The sequence below is a fragment of the Panthera pardus genome, unplaced genomic scaffold (genome assembly GCF_024362965.1).
Source record: "Panthera pardus isolate Hobbes unplaced genomic scaffold, ASM2436296v1 HiC_scaffold_15, whole genome shotgun sequence".
NCBI lineage: Eukaryota > Metazoa > Chordata > Mammalia > Carnivora > Felidae > Panthera > Panthera pardus.
In genome coordinates this window covers 60,453,711-60,475,629 of record NW_026526710.1, presented here as the reverse complement: position 1 = coordinate 60,475,629, position 21,919 = coordinate 60,453,711, and the positions used below count along the sequence as shown (strand labels likewise).

Here is a 21,919-nt window from a genome sequence, read left to right as displayed (position 1 = left end):
CTTTCTTAAAGCTGCATTTAGAGAGGATCTGTCCCCTCCCCCTTGCCTTCTTCCCCCCATCTTGTATCCTCACCCCATCATGCTAAACTAGAATGTGTAAGATGGGGGAAGGGTGTCCTACCAAGTGCTCTGATGGTTTATCCCTGTCCTGCAGGGGAGGGGTGGGGGATGCTGAGCCACGTGCCTTCTCACAAAGGGCTCCTGTGGGTTAGGGGCTCAATGCCGTAAAAAGATTAAATAACAAGAGTTACTGACATTCAAGAGGGGCTGGGTTTGTAATTTGGGGGTGCAAGACTAAAACACCATTCACTAGAAAGTGAGATGTGTTGCTAACAGCCTGTATTTCTACTCAAACAGAAATAGAAGACCACAGTCATTTCTGTATAATTCCCTTTGTATGCAAATCAAACCCTCTTTTGATGATTTGTAGCCCATCCCATCCTTTGTCAGACACATGCTTGACCATGGAAAACCCCTCAGATGGGCAATGTGTGAACAGCGTAAGTGAGCCCCATTTTAAGAAAATCCCGATACCATTTTGTGAACTTAACCGTTTAATGACAGCATGTTTATGAATACTACTAAAGAAAAAAACATTTGTTTAAAACATGATTTAAATGTTGAAAAAGATCAGTTTTCATCTTATGACATTTCCAGAAACGTTTCTGTTATGTAAAGGAAGGCACATTGGCATTTCCAGTGAATTTAAGTTCCTAACCCCAAATCTGGAGAACATCTTCTCGTGACTCAAGAACAAATCTCAGAACATTAAAAATTTCCTGCCTCTTCTCCAGGTAAGCGCTCCATCTATTACTTGACTCAAAGTAATTACTTGATGGTCACACTGATTTCATCAGTTTATGGGAGAGAGAGAAGAATCAACACTTCCGAGGTGGGAGGGACTGAATCCCTCCCTGTCATGAAACCAGTAAGAATTCAAGGCTGAGAGCAGGGATGCGTTCACTCCAGATGGCAGGGGCTCCCTAGGGGCAGAGCTAGGGCCAAACCATCCTATCGCCTTCCAGGCTGATGCATGTTTCCTGGAACTGTGCATGGCTCCATAAAATGACTGAGTTGGAGGCTCATGCCACCAATCCCCGTCCCCTTCTTGATGAGTTCTCTTTAGGGATGTGGCTTATTTTGCAGAAGAGGGCAAATTCCCTTCAAAGGGAGCTCTTATGGTACGAGTTGTGAGTACGAAGTCTAAACTAACGGTATCTTTGATAAATGTTGTACATCTTAGAACAGAGAGGTTCCTAAATGGTGACTAGACACGTATTTCCCTATGTGGGGAAAAACTAGGGTGTAGGCTTGCTTGGGGAAAGAATCACAGAACAGACAGAAAGGGAGTTTACGTGGCCTTCAGCCTGGGGACCTGGATGACCTGATGAAGGCTGAGTACACAGTGACATGTTTTGGAAAAGGCAGCCTAGGAGACATCATAGGCCTGGTACTTTGTTATGGTTGATGCTCTTCTGTTTTTCTCCTGGGATAGGTAGTAGATGCGATTGGCCTCTGGGTAGGTAACTTTGCTGAGTGGAAGCTTGTAGATGGCAGGGTTGTTGGTCGTCAGGAGCAGGAAGGTGAGTGCTGAGAGGCAAAAGGGCCAGGTGCATGGTGGCAGTCCAAACTGGGCAGGGGAAGAAAGGAGACACACACGAGAAGCCTTGATTATATCAGATGCTTTGGCCTGTTTCATCAGCCCTTAACACTCCCCTACAGCCCTGGGTAGAGGACGGGATGCTTTGTGGGTATTGAGAGGAATAATACTTCTTGACCAATATAAATAAAAGCATGTCAGTGCTGTCTGCCTGAATTTGCAACAGGTGGATGCACATTCTCCAAAATGCAGCCATTGGAACCCTATTACAATATGGCTTTATGTAGAAGTCATGTTTTGCCTTGGGCTGTCTGGCTAGGTTATACCTTCAACTCTAGGAACTGACCATTGCCTGCCTCTCCCATAGCCCCTGTTGAAGGAGTAGCATTGGCAGCCATTTTGTAGCTCACGATCTTTCTTTGGTCACAGCTGATTGGACTCCAGCAATGCGACTTCCACAGGCAGATGGCCTGGGAGTTGAATCCTCTTTTGAGAATTTGAACTAAGAGAGACTGGGCTTTTGGTCTGAAAGGACTAGAGAGCCAACCAGTGCTGGGTGGCCGCTAGGGGGCTGTGTGCAGCAGAAGAAACCCACCACAGACACAGGGAGATAGAACAGACATCTGGAGAGAGGCAGAGATGTAATGTCCTAGTCCTAGGGGTTGGAGGTGGAGGGTAGCTGCCTCTATTCTCAAGGGCTCCCCCGTTCCCAGCTCTCCTTCTCATGGTGTTGACCTATTTTTTCTTCCTTAAGATGCCCTGAGGCTTTTCAAAACAAAATGTTTATTTATTTTTGAGAGAAAGAGAGAGAGAGAGTGAGCAGTGAGGGGCAGAGAGAGAGTGGCAAGGGGCAGAGACAGACCAGTGAGGGGCAGAGAGAGAGAGTGGGAGACAGAGGATGATCCAAGGTGGGCTCTGTGCTATAGCAGAGAGCCCAATGTGGGGCTCAAACTCGTGAACCAAACTGTGAGATCATGACCTGAGCCAAAGTTGGACACTTAGCCGACTGAGCCACCCAGGTGGCCCATGCCCTGCGGCTTTTTAATACACCTCTCACTCTTCCTTGAGATCACTTGAGTGGAGAGCTTGGTGATAAGGGGTCTGCAGACTCAACTATAAGGCTGACCAAATCATGTTCCCCCACACCCAACCTCATTTCCTTATAAGCAGTAAAGACCTCAGAAAACACCACGGGGATAACAATGCCGGTAATGTGCTGCTCAAAGATGTCACTGCTGGGTGAGACTTGGAGAAGGACTACAGCAGCCAGAACCATGGCCGTAAAAATACCCACGAGTAATGAATTCCACCCAACAAGTCTCTCCAAAGCCCTGCTCACACTACACAGTGTGTTTTGGGAAGAACCCTCTGGAGCCCCACAGTGGGAAAGAAAGTAGGTCTGGAGTTCACATCTCAGACCCACATCTCAGCTCCAACCAAATAACTTGTTAAAGTTATTTCATCCGTCTGAAACCTATTTCCTCAATAGTAAAGTAGGGATAACAGTGTCCACTCAGACAGTTAATGCCTAGTGCATATATAGGACTCAGTAAACAGCCCTCAGCACTCAGTAAACAGCGGTCATGATTGTCAAGTGGGGGGGGGGCACGTGGAAGACAGGGTTGCGTGTATGAGTGCCAGTGAGGAAGCAGAGGAGTGCAGCTCCCAAGTGCTCTGTCTGTGGAGGGTGTGAAGGGGCTCATAAATGTCACTTGACATTTTTATATTGTTGTTCAAGCAGATTGGACATTCCTTCCACGGGAGTAAATAGCCTGCACTTTTTTGTCTCCCTGAGAGTGTTCAGCATAGTGTCCTAAACATAGTAGGCACACAGAAAGTAAACTCGAGTTCAAAAAAAGTCTAAATGGAATGGTATTGCCTCTAACTCCTCTGCCCACAGAGGAAAAGGGCCAGTCATCCTCTAAATGCCTGTGATCAGAAACAAAAGCCTCCTGTTTGCATCCCTTCCAGTACCTTGCCCAGGGAAGGCACGTGACACATATTCACTGGCTGGACAGTCAGGTGGAAGGATGGGTACAAATGATGGGAAAGCCTGGAGAGCAAAGGAGCCGCAGAGACCATACCCTATGCTCTAGTTACCTGCCCATTCTTCTGATGGCTGACCATTCAGCCCCAGCTCTTAGATTCCCCATGGTGCAGGCTTGCTATCTTAGGGTTTTATTCAGTCATCATTTCTTGAGCACCTATTATGTGCTGGGTGTTGTAATAGGTACTATGGATAAAGACTAGAATACAGCCGGGCCCCTGTTCTGAAGGAGCACATGGGCTGAAGTTGGAAAAGGAAGAATATGTATAAGGCTCGTCACCATACTGTACGTCAAGTGTCATAGCAGAGGCATGTACAAGATTCACCAGAGCCCAGAGGAGGATTTAGCCCACTGGGAGACATAGGATGGTACCAGGGAAGGCGGGTTCTATTGCTTAGAAAATTCCTTCCTATGCTAAGTTCAACCTGGCCAGTATCCCTAAGGGTGAGGAAGGGATTTGTGCAGGTGTGAGTAAAATGCCCACCTTCATCCCTACCTTCAGGACCACTGGGACTTTTCCTGGTTGCTTTTATCAAATATGCCCTTGAACCCTTATCTAAAAGGGGGAGGCATCAACTGCGGGCTGAGCCCTGAACACTCTGTGCCGGGCCGGGGGCCCTACCCAGTGTACGTGGGGGCTGGGGCTGGCCATGTGGCTTCTCCTGTCTCAGACACCACCTCACACTAGGGCTCAGACAAGGAAGGGATTCTTGGACTGGTGCATGTGCTCATAGCCACCAGCGCTGGCTTCTCTCAGGTATTGCTGGGCCTTGGTTCCCTGTCTTCCCTGGAGACTTCCCTCATGACCCCCTCAACTCCTAGTTGCCAACGGATGAATGGAGATGTACCCTGGCCCATAAGTTAGTTGGGCAGTTGATCTATAAACATACAAAAAAAATTAAATAATAAAGATTTAAAACTAGTTCTAGGGGATGATGCAGCCGAAAGAATTCGAGTTACAAGATAGTGTTCTTCAAATTGTCCTTCTATAACAAGCTCCACTGGCCCCCTGACAATGGGGTCTGTTTGACCGGTGGTTGACATTGAACCTTTAGAGACCCAGCTCCTTCTGTCTAGCAGGTGCTGAGGCAAGCGGTGTGATTTGAGATGAGAAGGATGAGTTGGGGAAGGGTCCCCGGAGGATAGGCTTGCATTGGCTGTGGGGAGCTGAGAGAACGGGGGAAGGGCATTGTGGCACGTTCTTAGCCGACGCTGACTCACCACAGACAGCACGTTAGCCAGCGCAGCACCCAGGTAGGCCGCAAACAGAGCTGGGAAAAGAACCAAGAAACAGTCCAGTGACTGACGGTGCCTCAAGCTTAGTCTACATATTATCTCCCCAGACATTTTATGCCACAAATGCTATCTCTCAGATTAAAATAAAACTTGAATTATGTTTCTATTAGTTGACAGCCCTGAAATGTGTTAAATTCCAGGCAAATGCCGGTACAGCTAAGACAGCAGATGAACTTTGTTAAAAAAGGGCCAGAATGGAGTGATTATGGTTCTCTTGGGTCCCACCACCTTGCATTCTAGCAAAGGAACATTTAGCAGCATAAACCGTACATGAAAATTTTACTATACAGCCAAGGCAAGTGGATCCCAGAGCTCCCCGCTGGAATATTTCACCGCGAGTTATTAATGTAATACGGGTTTCCAGGGAGGAACAGCATTCTGTAAGCCTGAGGAAGACCAAATATGCCCACTGTCTTGTCATCCCGGCTCTGCCTGCAGAGGGTACGGCCAGGCTGGCCACTGGGAAGAGCCACGTGCCGGTAAGAGGTGACGCTCTGTAAAAACGAGCAAGTGTAATTGGGCTTTGCTTCTGAACTCTCAATTTCTCAACCGAAAGCATCTCAATTGTCCTCAGGATATTAACAACAGCAAATCTTTATTAGAGAGTCACTGAGCACCTGGCTGGTAGCCATGTGACCACATCCTTCAGCATTCCTCTGGCGTAAGCATTATTTGAAGGTCCTAATGATGAGTATTTGGGTGCTTAAAGTTAATCTCCATATCTGAGGTAAATCACCCAATTCTATACATAAAGATTAATTTGGGTAAGGGTTGCTCTGTCGGTTGGCTCCAATCACCAGCCAGGAGAGTAGCAATCACAGAGACAACCCATGAACAACAACCAAACAGCCACCGTCTAAAAGTTCTGTCTTCGTGTGGCTGAACACTCTGTGTTCCGTGAAAACAGTTTTTACTGTGTGAATCGTTGAACAACCATTCAAAACCGTTTTAGATAAAAACGCTTTTGTGAAGCAAACGATCCTCCCGTTTATCTTTGGGGGATCCAGAGAATCTTCAGGGTGGTTTTCCCCGCAGGGACAGTCACAGGTGGCGCTGAAGGTGCAAAGGGAGCTAGTGGTGGTCCCTACCACAGGCGATGGCCAGGAAGTGGGTCTGCCAGGTGATGACGTAGAACATGCCTCCTATGGCAATGCAGGCCAGCGTGCTGTTGAAGCCACACAGGCCGAAGTAGATGGAGTCCAAGGGCGTTGCAATAGTGAGGGCTGCGAGAGAAGGCAGGCATCAGTGTTGAGTTCGGGGCGGGGGGGGGGGGTGGTGGGTCTCGTGGGGCTCGCCTGCTCTTCCTGAAAACCACCATAGTTCTCAAAGCCCAGACCAATCATCCTCTTAGGCATTTATAAAAAAGAACTTCTGATTTTATTCAGTGAAAAAATAACTAAAGGAAACAAATGGCCATAGAGTCACATGAGTATTAGTGGTGATGCCGTTATAGGTAGAAGAGAGCCTTCTGAGCATAGACTCTGCAGCCTTTTAAATCAGAGAAGTTCCTTTCCCTGCCAAGAAAGAGGACTTTTCCTTCTTCACTGATATTTTTTTAAGAGAGAGAGAGAGAGAAAGCACACGAGTGGTGCGGGAGGTGGGGAGAAAGAGAGAGAGAGAGAGAGAGAGAGAGAGAGAATCTTAATCCATGCTGAGCATGGAGCCAAACGTGGGGCTCCATCCCACGACCCTGGGATCATGACCTTAGCCAAATCAAGAGTTGGACGCTAACTGATTGAGCCACCCAGGCGCTCCTTCACTGATATCTCCGTGTTCTCTAGTGGAATATCATCCCTTGAGACAAGACTTAAAATACAAACATGACTGGAATTAACCTCTCCAAACTTTAAATTTATACTAAGGTGTAACTGACTCGCACCAAATCCTTTCGGGAAGGCAGCTTTTGCTCAGAAACGCATGAGGGCACTGGCACCCAAAGTAGGGAACCAGGGTACAATGGAAGGGGCGAAAGTTTGTAGGAATAAGCGGGGGTGGGGAGGTGGGTATCGAAAACACCTGTCACCATTTTCTTCGGAGCTGACTCGAGACACTAACATCCGTATGGCCCATTAACACGTCAGAAGTGATGACACTGACCTGCCAACATCCCCATGGTGGAGCCGATCGCAGCGTGTAGGCAAATGAGAGGTGAAGATATGAACAGAGCTATGAGGAAAATGCCTCCAGTCCAGGGGTTGTCACAGCCATACACCTGGCCGACTCCAACAGGGATGGCTCTCAAGAGCTGCAGGTGCAAAGGGTCACATGCAGTTAAGGAGGCAGAAGAGACAACTTGAACCTTGGCTGGAAAAGATTCGTGCCAAGCCTTGTACACCAACAGTTCACAACAGGTTTCTGAGACATTTTTATCCAAATAGGTTAACTCTAAAAGGAACACAAGCCTTATTGTTTTAATCTTAGGTTCTTAGAACAATAGGAGTTTAGGGTGTTAAGTTTCCTTTCTTTAGAAACATGAGTGTAAGGCACTCAACCCCCAGTGAAGAGACACTAAAAACTTTTCAAATGAGGGTATTATTCATCAGTAAAGCAGGAGATGTCTGATCAAAGTTGGGGTTTAAAAGCTCTCCTGTGGGGCGCCTGGGTGGCTCAGTCGGTTGAGCGTCCGACTTCGGCTCAGGTCATGATCTCACAGCTTGTGGGTTCGAGCCCCGCGTCGGGCTCTGTGCTGACTGCTCAGAGCCTGGAGCCTGTTTCAGATTCTGTGTCTCCCTCTCTCTCTGACCCTCCCCCGTTCATGCTCTGTCTCAAAAATAAATAAACGTTAAAAGCTCTCCTGTAACTTTAAAAAAAACCCTAAAATTATGACCAAAAGGCTGAATATTATGTGAAAGAGTAGTCCTTTGTGTTTCCAAGACTAAGGTGTCTGGGCTGTGGTCACGTTAGCTCAGTCTGGGTGAACACCTGGACTCGTATCCAGAGAAGAATCCCTGAGAAGGCAGTATCATGGTATGCGCGTTTTTGATTGAGAAGCCAAGTAAACGGTGACTGATAGACAAGTCCCTGCTTGCATCAGGCCTCCGTGTATCTCAGGGGGTGCGGGGCCTGTCTGCAAACGTGAAGGGTTTGATGAGGCCAGGGTCCACTGCCTTGTGGGCACTTGCACATGTGTTATGCAGTTCCAGAAAAGGATCCTGGGCATGCAGCCTTCCCCAGCAACTGGGATTGGGGTCCTATGGTTTGGAAGGTTGGCCAAAGGCCCTTGAGCTAGGAAAGTGCATAAGGGAGGGGGCTCTGGGCCACGCAGGGGACACTGGGGTATGTCTTACCCCTCAGACAGTGAGCTGAGGAGAAACAGAGTCCTGGGGCGAGGGTGTGCGTATATTAGGAGGGAGGCAGCTCTTCTCTCAGCCCATGCCCTCTGGGGGTGTGCGGAGACAGGAGGACACTGAAGGGGCTGTGGGTTGGCCTAGTGGGCTAACCCTCCAGACTCTGTCTTCTGTTACCCCAGGAACAGAGAACAGGGTGGGGGCTCTGGCATTACCACGTGGGTCAGGGCGGGCAGGTGGGAGAGCTTCATACAGAGGCAGTGGTGCTGGGCAGTTTAGTCCTGAGCTGGTGACACCCTCCAGGGGGCCCTGCAGTGGCCAAGGAGCTGAGGAACTCATGGGGTTTCAACATTGTTGGGAGTTTTAGACTCTCTGACATTTACTTGTTTCCCCAACACTCAAGGCTCTCATGAATGGTTAAAAAGATGAAACATATTAGTCCTTATTATAATCCATTTAATTGGCTAGAAAGTTACTTCTATAAAAAGTTAAAAAAATTTTAATGTTTATTTTTTAGAGAGTCAGAGACAGAGCTTGAGTGGGGGAGGGGCAGAGAGAGAGGGAGACACGGAATCCAAAGCAGGCTCCAGGCTCTGAGCTGTCAGAACATTGCCTGACACAAGGCTCGAACTCACAAACTGTGAGATCATGAGGTGAGCTGAAGTCAGATGCTTAACTGACTGAGCCACCCAGGCGCCCCTAGAAAGTTACTTCTTAAAATGGCAACCACCAAAAATTGAATTTTTCTTTCTTGGAACTTGGGGGTTCTAAAATATTTGTACAGGATTCCCTAGCTGTTTTTCAATTCTACAAAATGCCTAGATATCTTTCCATTGAACATGTGGCACAGAGAATGCAAAATGTCTTAAACTTACCTTTCCTAACATCAGCTCCTCAGAGCCAACGGTTTAGAGCGATTATGCCTTCAAGAGATGTTGCTGGGGTTAATGCCATGGAAAGGAAGCCTACGGAGTGAATTGCCAACCTTTTCTCACCTCTGGCTCATGAGGGTCCTCTCTCACACACACACCAATCAACAAGGATGAAGCTAACACTAACACAAATATTTCTTTTACTAAATAATGTGCCTTAGTGTAAATGCACGGTCCTTTTTACCATGCTGTGCTGTTGTGTACTATGAAACGCTAAATGAAACTAGGCATCGTTATTTCTGAAAGGTCCTCAACAAGCCCAAGTGGCTTTGTGGTTAGATGATCAATTGCCAATAACAAAGTTGTAGAGTGGGCCCAGACCATGGGGTAGTTTAGTGTAATGCAATGCAGGAGAACCTCAGACAAAATGTCTTCTTAATTATCTTGGAAGACTTCCAGAGGCCAGCATTATATACAAAATACTTGTAAAAAACATTAAAAGTTCTGATATATAGATGTTTCTTAATGGAGGAACACCTGCACTTTATGGTGTGACCTTGGAAAGCCAATGGAATCAACTCTGGAGGTTGGAACAGAGACTTTAGCCCACAGGTGGTTGTGTGACATGTATGCCTTTAATGGTTCAGTGAGATTGATGGAAGGAAATAGACAATGTAAGTTGAATGAAAACTGGAGGAAAGCATCAAAAAGACTTTTTCCAAAAGGAAAAAGGAAAGAAACCAGTTCTAACAGTCAGGAGGCCAGAGTGCTAATCTTTAAAAAAAATTTTTTTTAATGTTTATTTATTTTTGAGAGAGAGAGAGAGAGAGAGACAACAAGTGGGGGAGGAGCAGAGAGAGAGGGAGACAGAGAATCCCAAGCAGGCTCTATGCTGTCAGCGCAGAGCCCAATGCAGGGCTCTAATTCACAAACCGTGAGATCATGACCTGAGCCGAAGGCAGACGCACAACCAACTGAACCACCCAGGCTCCCCTAGAGTGCTAATCTTGACTTTGCTCTTCACTAGTTAGCTGTGTGACCTCAGGCCTCAGTTTTTTCCTCTGTGCTATGACAATGTGGCACCAGAAATAGTCTTGTTAGCTTCTAGAAAAAGAAAGGAAAAGGATGGTGGCTAATGAGATACTGCACGTCCACTGCCTTGTATGGTATGATTGTTAACAGTCATCACTTGTGAATACTTCTGATGTGCAGAGTCAGTAAATGCCACTTTAACATTGCATTTGGACAGACGCTGCCTTCTTGCTTCCGTGTTACCTACCAAGGGCACTTGGACCTCTGACCAGGTGATGTTGGGCACGGAGGATGGAGGCTGCAGCAGCATCGTGGGGAAGAAGAGGTTGTAGTGGCCGGTGGCTGCCAGGTACAGGGTCACAGCGATGTTGAAGGGCAGCGTGAAGACGGGGAGGTCCCACTTGCTGAAGATGGTGCCCAGGGCACTGGAGAGGATGGGGCTGCAACAGAAACATAAAAGACTGTTCAAGAAGCTCCGGCCCTGACACTAGACCTAGCAGGAGTAGAGGGGTCCCTGGACTTTCCTGAGGAAAAGCAGCCCGCTGGGTATGTTCTCTGAGGCCGACTGGCCCTGAGCAGGTCTCCTTCTGGCCCCCTCCGTGGGCCTGGCACGGTGATGGGGCAGATGCCCAGGCTCCATTTCAGAAAGTGGGAAGACCTAAGGCAAGGGGTCACAGAACTTCCTTGATAAGTCATATAGCTCCACGCTCAGGCATGAGGAGAGAGGACAAGCTAGGGGAGTGACCAGGGAGGGGGATCTCATTCATTCGTCCATTCATCCATTCATTCAACAAATGTTTGTTGAGCAGCTAAGAGTAGCAAGCCTCCATCCAGAGTGTCCTATGATTTCTGGAGGAGAAGGGGAGCTGAGCCCTGATCCTCTGAGGGCTCTGTCTGGTGGCTGGTCCTTTAGCCCACCCTAGGAGGTTGTCTCAGTCTGGTCAGGGGATTCTAAGGACAGGAAAAAGCTAGGTGTGGTGGGGGGGGGGGGGAGGCAGGAGGAATGAGAAGGTTTCCAGAAACTGACAGGAAGCTGTAGGGTGGCTCTTCACCTTTCTCTGTCCTCTGGTTGAGTAGGACCAGAAACCTTGTTAAGTCTTAAAAAAAAAAAGAGTAAAGAAGGGCTCCTGGGTGGCTAAGTCAGTTAAGCATCTGACTCTCAGTTTTGGCTCAGGTCATGATCTCACAGTTTGTGAGTTTGAGCCCCACATCAGGCTCTGTGCTGACATCACGGGGCCTGCTTGGGATTCTCTTTCTCTTCCTCTCTCTCTGCTCCTCCCCAGCTCATTCTCTCTCTCTTAAAAATAAATTAAAAGAAAAAAAGAGTCAAGAACGGTAGGTAATGAGAGTGCCCGCAGATCACCTGGCACAGTGCTATCACTGCATGACATTAGCAGTTATTTGCAGTGGATGTTTCTGTGAGAGCTAAGTCAACGCCACCTTAAGACTGAGTTTAGACAGACAGCTGGGGAGCTGGGATGAAGAGGTTGGCAGCCCTTGACTGCACCCACAGCCTTAGGAGCACACTTACCAAGACATGGACATAATGACGACAGGGAACAGAAGCCACCAGTAGTAGCTGCCCTTGTCTGAGAACACAGCCATCAGCAGCCCCACCAGCACCCCGTTGTAGCCGTGAAGTCCTGCTGCGATGGCGGACCTGGGGGGATGGAGGAGGGCTGGTGAAGGGGGGACTCCCCAGGGCTGAGGAGGGCCACTGCCTTCTTGTTTTTCCTTCTGACTCACATTTTCCTCAGCTGGGGCCTGACTGCATACACACCTTCAAGCAGATGGCTCCTCTGGGGATGGGAAGGGAAGACATCAACCCTTTGCATTTCCCTGGACAGTGTGTAGATGTTACCAAATAATCAGGGGACGGTTGTGTTTAGTTATTAGTGTCCTTATTCTGAGGAGTTTCTGAGCTTGGAGGCCAGCAGTAAGGAGATGGGAAATGGTCCCCACGGGAAGTGACCTCTGGCTTCATGCTTGGATCCTGGGTCTCCTGGAACTTACCTGTCCTGGCTCAGGATGAGGGCTGTCAAAGTGGACACAACAGTTCCCAAGCAGCCGGAGATGGCCCACCAGGGGTTCTGGACGAAGAGGCCAAGGACGATGAGGATGCCACTGAGGGGGTTGTTCACAAACATCACCTGTGATGTGCCCCGGAGGACCCAGTCAAGGAACTGGAACACTGGGGATTTGTCTAAAATGAACCAGGGCAGGGAGTCGGTCAATGCTCAGGTGTGCTGGCCCTGGGGGAGACTTCAGTGGGCGGATGGAGGGTCGGGGAAGCTCCATGTCCAATGTGGGTTCACAGGGCACCAGCCTCTGCTGTCACCTGCCCCAGAAGAGGGTGAACCAAGAACCCAAGAGGGTGTTTGACTGCCCAGAAAACTCTTCAGACCCATCACCAGCTGGTTGTGGTCTTTAGGTTGTTTTTCAAGCAGTGGGGATAAGGTACCCTGAGCTACCTATGTCTCTGTGATAGGAGCATGAATTTTCAAGAAGACATATCCAAAAAGATAATTCTTTTGCTGCCCAGAGGGTGTCAAACCCATGGCCTGAGCCCTGGGAAGATTCCTAGAAAGAACTTATCTGAATAGTAGATATAATTCTTCCAAGAGTCATCTGTAGGGTGGGCATTTTTTTAGAACGCTGACTCTAGAATCCCATGCCTAAATGCCCATCCCCTGATGGGATATTTGTTGAGCACAACTGCTAACATTCAGAAATGAGAGCTCACACACTGACATGTATTGTATTTCTACCCCAAGAGACTGCATTTGTGTCCTACCAGCAAAATCCCTGTCCCTTCTAAAAGACCGAAATGGCACTCAGTCTAGTCTATCAAGAAGGCACTGTGCCTTCTGGGGATGGCTGGAAGTGACACTTTAGGGGTAGGGTCAAGGGCTTTGCTCTCAGGACCTTTACCTTTAAGACCCTCACCACACTCCTTCATCTCCCCTGTGATGTAGCTGAGGGCTCTGCTGACCCTCTTCCCACTGGCGGCCATGTGACTCTGAATCCAGGAAGTCTTGGAAACGTTCGCTTCCACCTTTATCTCAGTGTTCTCCTCCATGGTGTCTAGATCCTGCCCGGGGACAAGAGACAGAAAGACGCCCCCACATCCTGTGTTTCTCACCCTGAGAAGCGACACCTGTGCTGGCTCTGGGGCCAAGCTAATATTTTCATTTGCTATTTAGAGAAATTGCTGTTTAATCATCTCCATGTTTCTGTAGACTAGAACACCTTTTGTCTTGTTTGACATGTTACCTCACTTAATATGGCCAACAACCTTGCAGTACAACAGGATACTGTATTTATCCTCATTCTATGGGTGAGGGCTAGGGCCTGGGTGGAAGGTTCTCATTGGCAAAGGTCAAGGTCAAACAGCAGAATCGATATTTAATCACAGATCTTTAGACTCTTTATTAAACCATTACTTCTACTATACCACACTCTTTCCAGGTGAACTTATTCTTTATTCCACACCCCCCAACATGTCTAGTCTTTAAAATTTAACTGTCCATAAAATTAAACATATAAAGATTCTGTTTTTGAAAATTGGTACCAGCTTGTTTCCCAAATGCTTGAATGCCAGATTTAGAGAAGACAGATAACTAATTCAAATAAAAGGGATATGAAATTTTATAAAGTAGACTATGAAAAATAGACATTTTTATCCCAGGTAATTATGTTTCTGGAAATATGAATTCAAGAAACATCTTTTCTGGCCCTCTCTCCCTAATCTGCTGCAGGTTCTGTGTCTGTAGGACCCTGCCCGATTCAGGCCACTCTTTACTCACCAGCAATTCAACCGTGGGCTTCCGGTACTGATAGGGAAAAGGGTCTTTGGTTTGCCTCTCCTGGTGTTCGCCTTTTCCAAACACTGGAGTTGAAAGAAAGCACATCATCAATTAGGACACCTCTACCCTGGCGTATTAGCAGCAAATTCTTAGTTTTCCTATTCCACTTGAGGAAGCCCAGAACTGTTGTATCTTGCAGCTGGAAGACCCCTTTTCATTTTACTGGTCAAGAACCCATTTGGGTTCTCACTTTGGGTAAAAAATGTACATCCCCATGTAAGCAGGACACTTTATACAGGAATTTAGGGAGTTCTGAGACTTGAGTGTTTCGGCCTTGGTGCTTTGGTTCCCTCTTGTGGTCAAGTGTGAGGATGGCAGGCTGGGCTCTGAACACCCCGTATTTTCAGACTGAAGGGACCATTCCCACTGAATTCATGAGCTTTCAGGGAACCTAAGCACTAGAAAGATCCATCAATGGCACCATGTGCCCACTTTTGAAAGGGCAGGGGCTGCAAATAACAGTGTTTTTGGGAAGTTGCACTATGCAGAAGAAACAAACTAATTTTGGAATCTTTGAAAGAAAGGGTGGGAGCAAAGAAAACTCCTCTAGACGTTGAGGCCAGGTGCATGGCACCCTGATGGACCTGCTGCTTGTGTGTGAAGCCCCCCTCTGTCTTCCATTGAGCAATTCCCATGAAACCCATATCTCAGTTTCCTTTGCACGCTCTGCTAGTGCTCCCCACCCCCTCGGCCCCCAACCACAGTGATAGAGGATGTTTGGAGGGTGATTGTTAGAAGAAAGCCACACAGTCTTCCTTGACATGCTAGTGGCACCTGTCAAATACAAACCCCCGGGATAGAGGGTCCTCGAGCTAACTCAATGCCCTCTCCATCTTGTGTGATGTTTTCCCACACCACCCCAGGCCTGTGTCTCTGGGATGGCCACTTTTGGTGAGAAACAACGAGGCCTAGATGCGCAAGTGCAAATGCAAGAATATCACTAATGCATCTTCTGGGAAGCACGCGGTTTGTAAAAAGGACACTAACAGGTCCTCCCCCACTTTGTCCCTTGCCAGCTGTGTGACTCTGGGCAAGTTGGTTCCCCTCCCTGAGATTTAAGGGGCAAAATTAGATTGGCCTTCTGCCCTGGCTCTTCACGTGGCTGCCTTTGAATCTGATTGGGGAGGATTCCTTGTACCGCCGCTTCCCCTGACTCCTCCCTGGCTTCCCCACCTGCTCATTTTTGGCTGCCCTCTGGACCTTCCCCTCTTGGCCTTTGGGAGCCCCCTTCCCTCTGTGGCTCTCCATCTGTTTCCTTGGCCTTGATATCTTGACCGCTGCTGTAGATAAAAAATTTCACTTCTAATCTTGTAGGTCATCAGTAGTTTGTGGCTTGGCAGAAATTAGAATCTCATGGGGAGCTTTGAGAGATCCTTATGCCCACCCTGGCTAATCCCCAGACATATTAGATTGGTGTCTCCAGGGATGGGATGCAGGTGATTCCAATACGTAGTCAAGGCCTATAGAGTCGGCTGCCTGTCCCAGTTCCAGCATCCCCCTGTTCCTGGGAGGGTATAGACACTGGGGTCATGGCTGTGGTCAGAGGTTGGGTGTGATAAGAATGAGCCTGGTCCTCATGTCTCTCCCTACTACCCTACGAAGTAGGTACTGCCATTGTCCCCATTCTAGAGATGAGTAAATTGAGGACCCGAAAGCAAGGAGGAGGCAGTACACACCTTTGCTCCTTCTCCGAATGGATGACCACTCGATGTGGAACACGCTCCTGGGCTTGGGGGGCACGGCTTCTGAGCCCTCATCGGCCCTTGGGCTTGTTGTGGCTGGCTGCTCCCCACCAACACCTGGCCAGGGGCAAAATAAGACAGGTCGGTGTCTGCCCTGGCCTGTACCCTGTAAGAACCAGGCAGGCAGCGCAGGGAAAATCACGTGCAGAAGCTGGAAAGGCAGGCGTGGTGTGCTCTGAAGCTTCAGTAGTAATCACACTGGTGCATTGGATGCAAGCAGCATCTTCCCCCTTCCTCCCGCTAAAACATCCACTTCCTTTCCCCGCAGAAACCATATCACAGATGCATAGACATGTCAAGAGCCAGTCTGCCTTATTACTCCAGCAAGAAACTACCCTAAGACCTACTTAACCGGGCCTTGGCCAGCGTGGATGGTGGACCTGAGCTGGCTGCCGTTTCTGCCCTTCAGCCAGTGCCTTGTCCGCCATCTGTGGCAGGGGGTGTGTGTGGCAGCTCCTCAATCTTGGAGGCCCTTTGGAACCACCAGCGTGCCTTAAAAGATGCAGGAACCCTATCCCGGACCAATTTAAAAAATTAAAGTTTTTAAATGCCCATTTTATTTAAAAGATAGCTCCAGTGAGTAGCTTGGGTTGAGAATCACTAATGTGGGTTCTTCTTACTCAAAATGTGGTCCTGGGATCAGCATCATCAAACTCATCTGGGAGCATGTTATAAATGCAGAATCTCAGGTTCCACGGGACTGTCAGAATCAGAGTCTGCACTTCAACAAGATTCCCCAGCTGTTTCTGTGTACATTAAAGTTTGACAAGCATGAGTCTATGGGGAGGTAAGGGTCTGGGGCTATGACCAGCTACAATAAACCCTCTGCTGAACTTTATTATTTCAGATTTCCACACATGGGGGAGCACAGCACGCTCCTCACTTGGGACAGGGTTTCTCAAAGCTGGGTCTGAGAATCGACACCATCAAGTCACCCTGGCAGCTTTGCTGGGATGCTCGTTCCTGTGCCCACCCCACATTGATCAGCTGGAGTATTTGGTGGTCCCCAAGTATGCAGCTTTAACACATTCTTTAACATTTTTTTAATGTTTACTTATTTTTGAGAGAGAGAGAGAGAGAGAGAGAGAGAGAGAGAGCTAACAGGGGAGGGGCAGAGATAGAGGGAGACACAGAATCTAAAATGGCTCTAGGCTCTGAGCTGTCAGCACAGAGCCCAACATGGGGCTCAAACCCACGAACCGCAAGATCTGGACCCAGGCCAAAGTCGCGCTTAGTCAACTAAGCCACCTAGGCACCCCTTAACACTTTCTGCTTGGAGCTCCAGTGGACTCTAGAGTTAGATGATTTAGTGGTTTGGAATAGCACCTGGGCATTGTTATCTGCACAAACTGGAAAACTGAGGCTCGGCATGGTTTCCGAAGCTTACCTACAAACAGTGAGCCATGTGACTCTCAGCCCCCAACCCTTTCCTCTGCATTTTGTTGCTCAGAGTCTGATTTGTGGGCCAGCTCCACGGACATCAAATGCAGACTCTTGGGTCCCATCTCTGACCGACTTGGAATCTTTTTTAAACCAGATCCCCAGATAACTTGCGTGCACACTGAAGTTGAAAAACTGGTCTAGATCACACTTCTCAGATAAAAATGGCTTTAGCAAAGCTTAGAATATAGCAAGACCAACAACCAGAGAGTATGTGGGACACATATGAGCAAGGAGAGGGGTTTTGTCTATCTTCTCAGATTCAAAGGTAAAACATGCAACCATGTCCGTTTCCTCTAGGCTCAGGGTGGGGAAGAAACTATTTCAGCATCCTGTCTGTGGGTCAGCATCGGGCCATAACTCCCCATGCTGGAGAAGCCCCCCCTCCCCCCCAACCCCGATCCCATGCTTGAGATACACCTGGAACATAAGCCTGCCATAGGACACCTGTGCAGACAGGTTTTGCACCAAGGGACAAGGGGGTATCATACATCACCTGATAAAGTGGGGCATTCTCCCAGAGCACCTATCCCAAGTGTGCATCTGCCAGGCTAGAAGGGCCCTTCTGCTGGCCCATTGCTTCTCGTTCCTTATATGTGGAGTGTCAGCTGCCCCAGCCACACCTGGGCGGAGGAATATTTTACCTTAGCCTCCTAGACCGAGAATTGCATGGAGTTTCAAGATCACACTCTACCTCTTGTGTCCAGAAATATCAACTTACCAAAGTCACACCATTCATTAATCATAGCACAGCCAGGAGTTGCTCCCAGCTCTCCTGACACCTGATTTGAGGCTCTATAAATGGCTGCAGAAGGTCTGGCTCACCTTTCATGCCCTGGCCCTTCATTTTTAGCCTCCCAGATTCTGCTACCTGCTTAGGTCCCAGGAAAGTGGGGCAGGGCCCATATTACTATGTGTTCCTAGCATTGATGTCCCAGCCACAAAAAGCAAAAACAAGAAATATCTTTCCTTCCCTTGGCAACTTATTTTGGTCTTTATTTAGGGTGAGCTGGGGAGGAGGCACCACATATGGCCCGACACAGGGTTGGCTCTGGGTCTCACACGGGTATTACTGGGGTGCTGGGCTCCACCTCCAGGTGGAGGGCAGTGGCCCCTCTGGCTGTGCTGGATAACAGTTGAGAAAGAAAAGCGGGAACATTGCCACCAAGAAGACTGGAGATAAAGTAACACATTTCCCGCGGCTGTGAAAATACTTAAAGATAAGGGGATAGCAGTTTACTGCTGCTTTTGGGTCAGATTCCCAGGACTTTCATAATGGATAAAGGCGATTTCAAGAATATCATGAACACATCTATCAAATGTTCCAAAAATAAATGTTCCATTGATGTGGTGGGGGATACAAAGAAAACAACAGTAACACTGGCCAGGAACCAGACTCACTCATCTCTGCATGGCGTTTTTCATTGACAGTTTCTCCAATGCAGGCATGGCTCTCAGAAAGAAATGTGTAGATGCCATAGGCAGCCCTTGCAAACTCAATATATGGAACTATGGCAGATATTTTGGAGGGGTACCCTCCATTTCGATCTCATGTTGTTATGAAGATAAGACAAAAGGCTCTGGGAAATATTTTGCAGGGCTCACATATCAGATACCTTTTCAGTGAGGCCACGTCCCTTGGATGGCACATGACCCTCTGCCTCCCTCAGTCAGAAGGGCTCCTGGTCCCAGTGCACACCTGGCATTTTATACCTGCCTTCACTGACTCTTACCTTGTCAAGTGTCAATTATGTGTTCTTGTCTGTCACCTTCACAGGATGGTGAGGTCCTTGGAAGCCTGGGTTATACCTGATTGTCTCGGCTCCCCCAGCACCTACCATAAGCCTGGTATTCTGTAGGCACTCAGAAGCATTTGCTGAATAAATTGATAAGGGGTAATTATACTACACATTTTAGTCTCTGAATGGTATAACAAACAATCATTGGATATTTCAAGGTGTGAACTATTTTTAAGAATAATACATCTCATCATAATTGTTAAATGCTTGATAAATATTGAAATAAAGGTGAGAGTCTTTCATTGGTTGACAGAGGTAATAGCTGAGTTGTGTAGGGCTTTGCAGGTTACAGGGTAAGAGCTGATTATTTTCCATGGTACTTGGATACAAGAAGGGAAGTTTATAAATGGTGATACAATGCTTGGCCATCTATGACCAACCAACCAGAAACCCAGGAATACTGTGAAAGTGGCTGGAAGAACCCGGTTAATTACAGAGAAAGAAACAGGTCACTGAAGACAGAGATCATGCTTGATAGGATTTGTTTTCAATAACCGGCATGTTCCATAGGTTCCTTCTGGGTGGCCACAAAGGCCTAAGTGGTTCAGAGGTGGGGCTGGGTGTTCTATAGCCCAAGAGCAATTTTGTTCATAACTCACTTTTTCTGCCCCTAACATCATGGCACACATAGAAAATAGTGTGTGGCACGGTGCAGTAAATAGATAATGTTGTTTATGGCCAGAGGGCGTAGGCCCTCGGACTCCTGGCCGAGGCACACCTGGCCCCTCGGAGGGCCAGTGGTTGCTCTGCCAGCCCAGCTCTGTGTGCTCTGCTATACACGGTTGGAAAGCTCTGTCCCTCATAGCCCGTGGGTAAACCTTAGCGGCTCACTAACTCCTCGGCCTCCCTGCCTTGTGTAGGAGCCACGGCTCTCCTACTCTGACAAGCTTTATTAAGCATCCCAATGCATGTAGCTTCACACTGCCATTTCAGGGGCACTGTGTCCGCCCTCGAGGATTGCCACCATCCTGTGTTTTTATGGGCAAGAGTCCAGCAACGCTTTCCTCCCGTTGACTCACACAAGGAAAGAACAGTTATGAGCCACAGTATTTGTTCAGAAACACTTTCTGGAGAGCAGTGTCCCATAGTACTTATGCCTCTACTGACGTCGAACGTACAGAAAATGTCAACCATTCAAATACCAGGGCTAAAAAAGAATTTGTAGAGGAGGCTGTCAAATACAATTTTGAAGCCTATTGTAATTTCTTTGAGAGGAACCGAGCAAACCCAAACCATGTATGACATCGTTCAGAGGATGAAAACTGATCTAGTCCATCTTACTGAAAGTCAATCTTTAATCAAGCAGGCCCACACCGAAATTATTTCTACAAGTTGTCTTCCTCAGATTTTGAACAGGTGTTACTGTCTCCTGCAGGTGGATCGATGCCATCCACACATCACTTACAATGTCCAACATATGGAACATCTGGAACCTACCATCAAGATCCATTTGTTACTCCTCCCAAAACAAGAGTTACCTCCCAACCCCACCCCCCCACTCCAAACCCACCTGTGTATCATTGCATCTGTGACACCAAATAAAAGGCCAGGGAAAGTTCTGGGCCATTGTACACCAGCTTCTTCTCTGGTAGCGGTGTTTCCATACCCCTTGCCCCACATCCTCTTTCCTCTGCCTCCCTTCTCTCCATTATCTATGGCAGACATAGCTAATTAGTCATAGCAGTCTCTCTCAATATGTTCCCCAAACAGCCTCAGACTCCTTTTTAACACAATTCTCAGACAACCAATACTAATTATTTAGAGTTGGCACTTGAGAGTAAACTAATTTTCTTCCTCTAGCCTTAAAGGGAGGTGTCGATGCTGTACAAGTTTGAGACAAGGGGTATATCAAGGCTATGGTGTTGGCAGCTAGCAGAGAGGCCTGGCCACAGAGAGGCCTGGCCACAGGCATCTTCAAGCCTCACAGGATAGCCTTCCCTCAGCAAGGTCACAAAAGTTCACATCCTTTGGTGCCAGTTTTGGAGGAGATTGCATGCCTTACAAGGTTGTCCATTCTCTGATAAGATAACTTCAATATCCTGGAATCTTCCTTATGGGGTGGCTGTCTTCCAGAAACACTCTCTGTACTGCACATAATATGTCTACAGTAATCTAAGATGGCTGTGTAAGAGAGGAGCACCAGAGGTACAGGTTGTTAAGTTGGGATGTTATGATGTTTGTATATACTGAGATCGTCTAGTTCTATTGGCATGTCTGAGGAAGGGGTACTGAGGAGAGGGGCCAAGATGCCTGGACCAGGTACCTCCACCCTGGAAACAGCAGGTAATGATGCCTGGGAAGGAAGTTTTCAAATTTACTGCATTAGCTCCCCACAGTTCAAGTCCACATGGTGCTGCCCCAGGAACCACACTGATGTCAGAGCACTGGGTCACAAAATTGTGGAAAGGATAACAAATAGTGTGAAGGCTCACCCAGTGGGCAGCTAGTTCAGTAAGGGGATTGAAGGTGGTGGTTCCATCACCACATGAGGTGTGAGTTGGGACCCCTGGACTTTTTTCCAGGCTCTTTTATCATCTGGACAGGTCCTCGGACAAACCATGGTTTCCTTATCTATAAAGTAAGGGCTTGAACTATACCTATTTAATAGCTCTTTCAGCTAGAAGCTTCCAGAATCTAAACTCTCTTTAGAATACTTAGTAACATTCCCCATCTCAGGACTAGCTTCCCCAGACACCACAGCTCAACAGAAGAAAGGGATAAAAAGATCAGCCTTTCTTTTTTTGTCTCTTCCTTTGAAAAGTCAGATGGTCTTGTTGGCTGGGGTGGGGGTGGGGGGACCTACGGTTCAGTTCTCTCCCACAAGACCTCTTACCTGGGCTCCTTTTGATGTTATGCACAGGGTTGGAGGAATCTAGACCATTGGGATGTGGCAAGAAGCTTCTTTCAGACTGAGTGGAGTTTCTGGTCCTCAACTCC

The 21,919-nt window shown here is 47.9% G+C and overlaps 1 protein-coding gene across 1 annotated transcript; it reads right to left on the bottom strand.

Annotated features, from left to right (window-relative positions):
* Positions 1–571: 571 nt before the first annotated feature.
* LOC109275780 (urea transporter 2) lies at positions 572–15,776 on the bottom strand. Its single transcript, XM_019464174.2, has 10 exons — positions 15,678–15,776; positions 13,942–14,024; positions 13,067–13,226; positions 12,149–12,338; positions 11,667–11,795; positions 10,383–10,575; positions 7,042–7,189; positions 6,033–6,167; positions 4,870–4,919; positions 572–1,630 (listed from the first exon to the last, which is right to left on the bottom strand). The coding sequence occupies exons 3-10, from the start codon at positions 13,212–13,214 to the stop codon at positions 1,430–1,432; spliced, it is 1,194 nt and encodes a 397-aa protein (XP_019319719.1). The 5' UTR covers positions 13,215–13,226; positions 13,942–14,024; positions 15,678–15,776; the 3' UTR covers positions 572–1,429.
* Between the last annotated feature and the right edge of the window lie 6,143 nt (positions 15,777–21,919).

What these genes read in the sequence shown, in the direction of transcription:
- LOC109275780 (XM_019464174.2), bottom strand. Translation starts at nt 13,214, where the DNA reads ATGGAGGAGAACACTGAGATAAAGGTGGAAGCGAACGTTTCCAAGACT. An exon ending in GTCATTATGTCCATGTCTTG is followed by an intron (nt 10,576 to 11,666) that starts GTAAGTGTGCTC and finishes TTTCTGTTGCAG; the next exon opens with CCCCATCCTCTCCAGTGCCC. An exon ending in CAGAGGTCCAAGTGCCCTTG is followed by an intron (nt 7,190 to 10,382) that starts GTAGGTAACACG and finishes TTGCACCTGCAG; the next exon opens with CTCTTGAGAGCCATCCCTGT.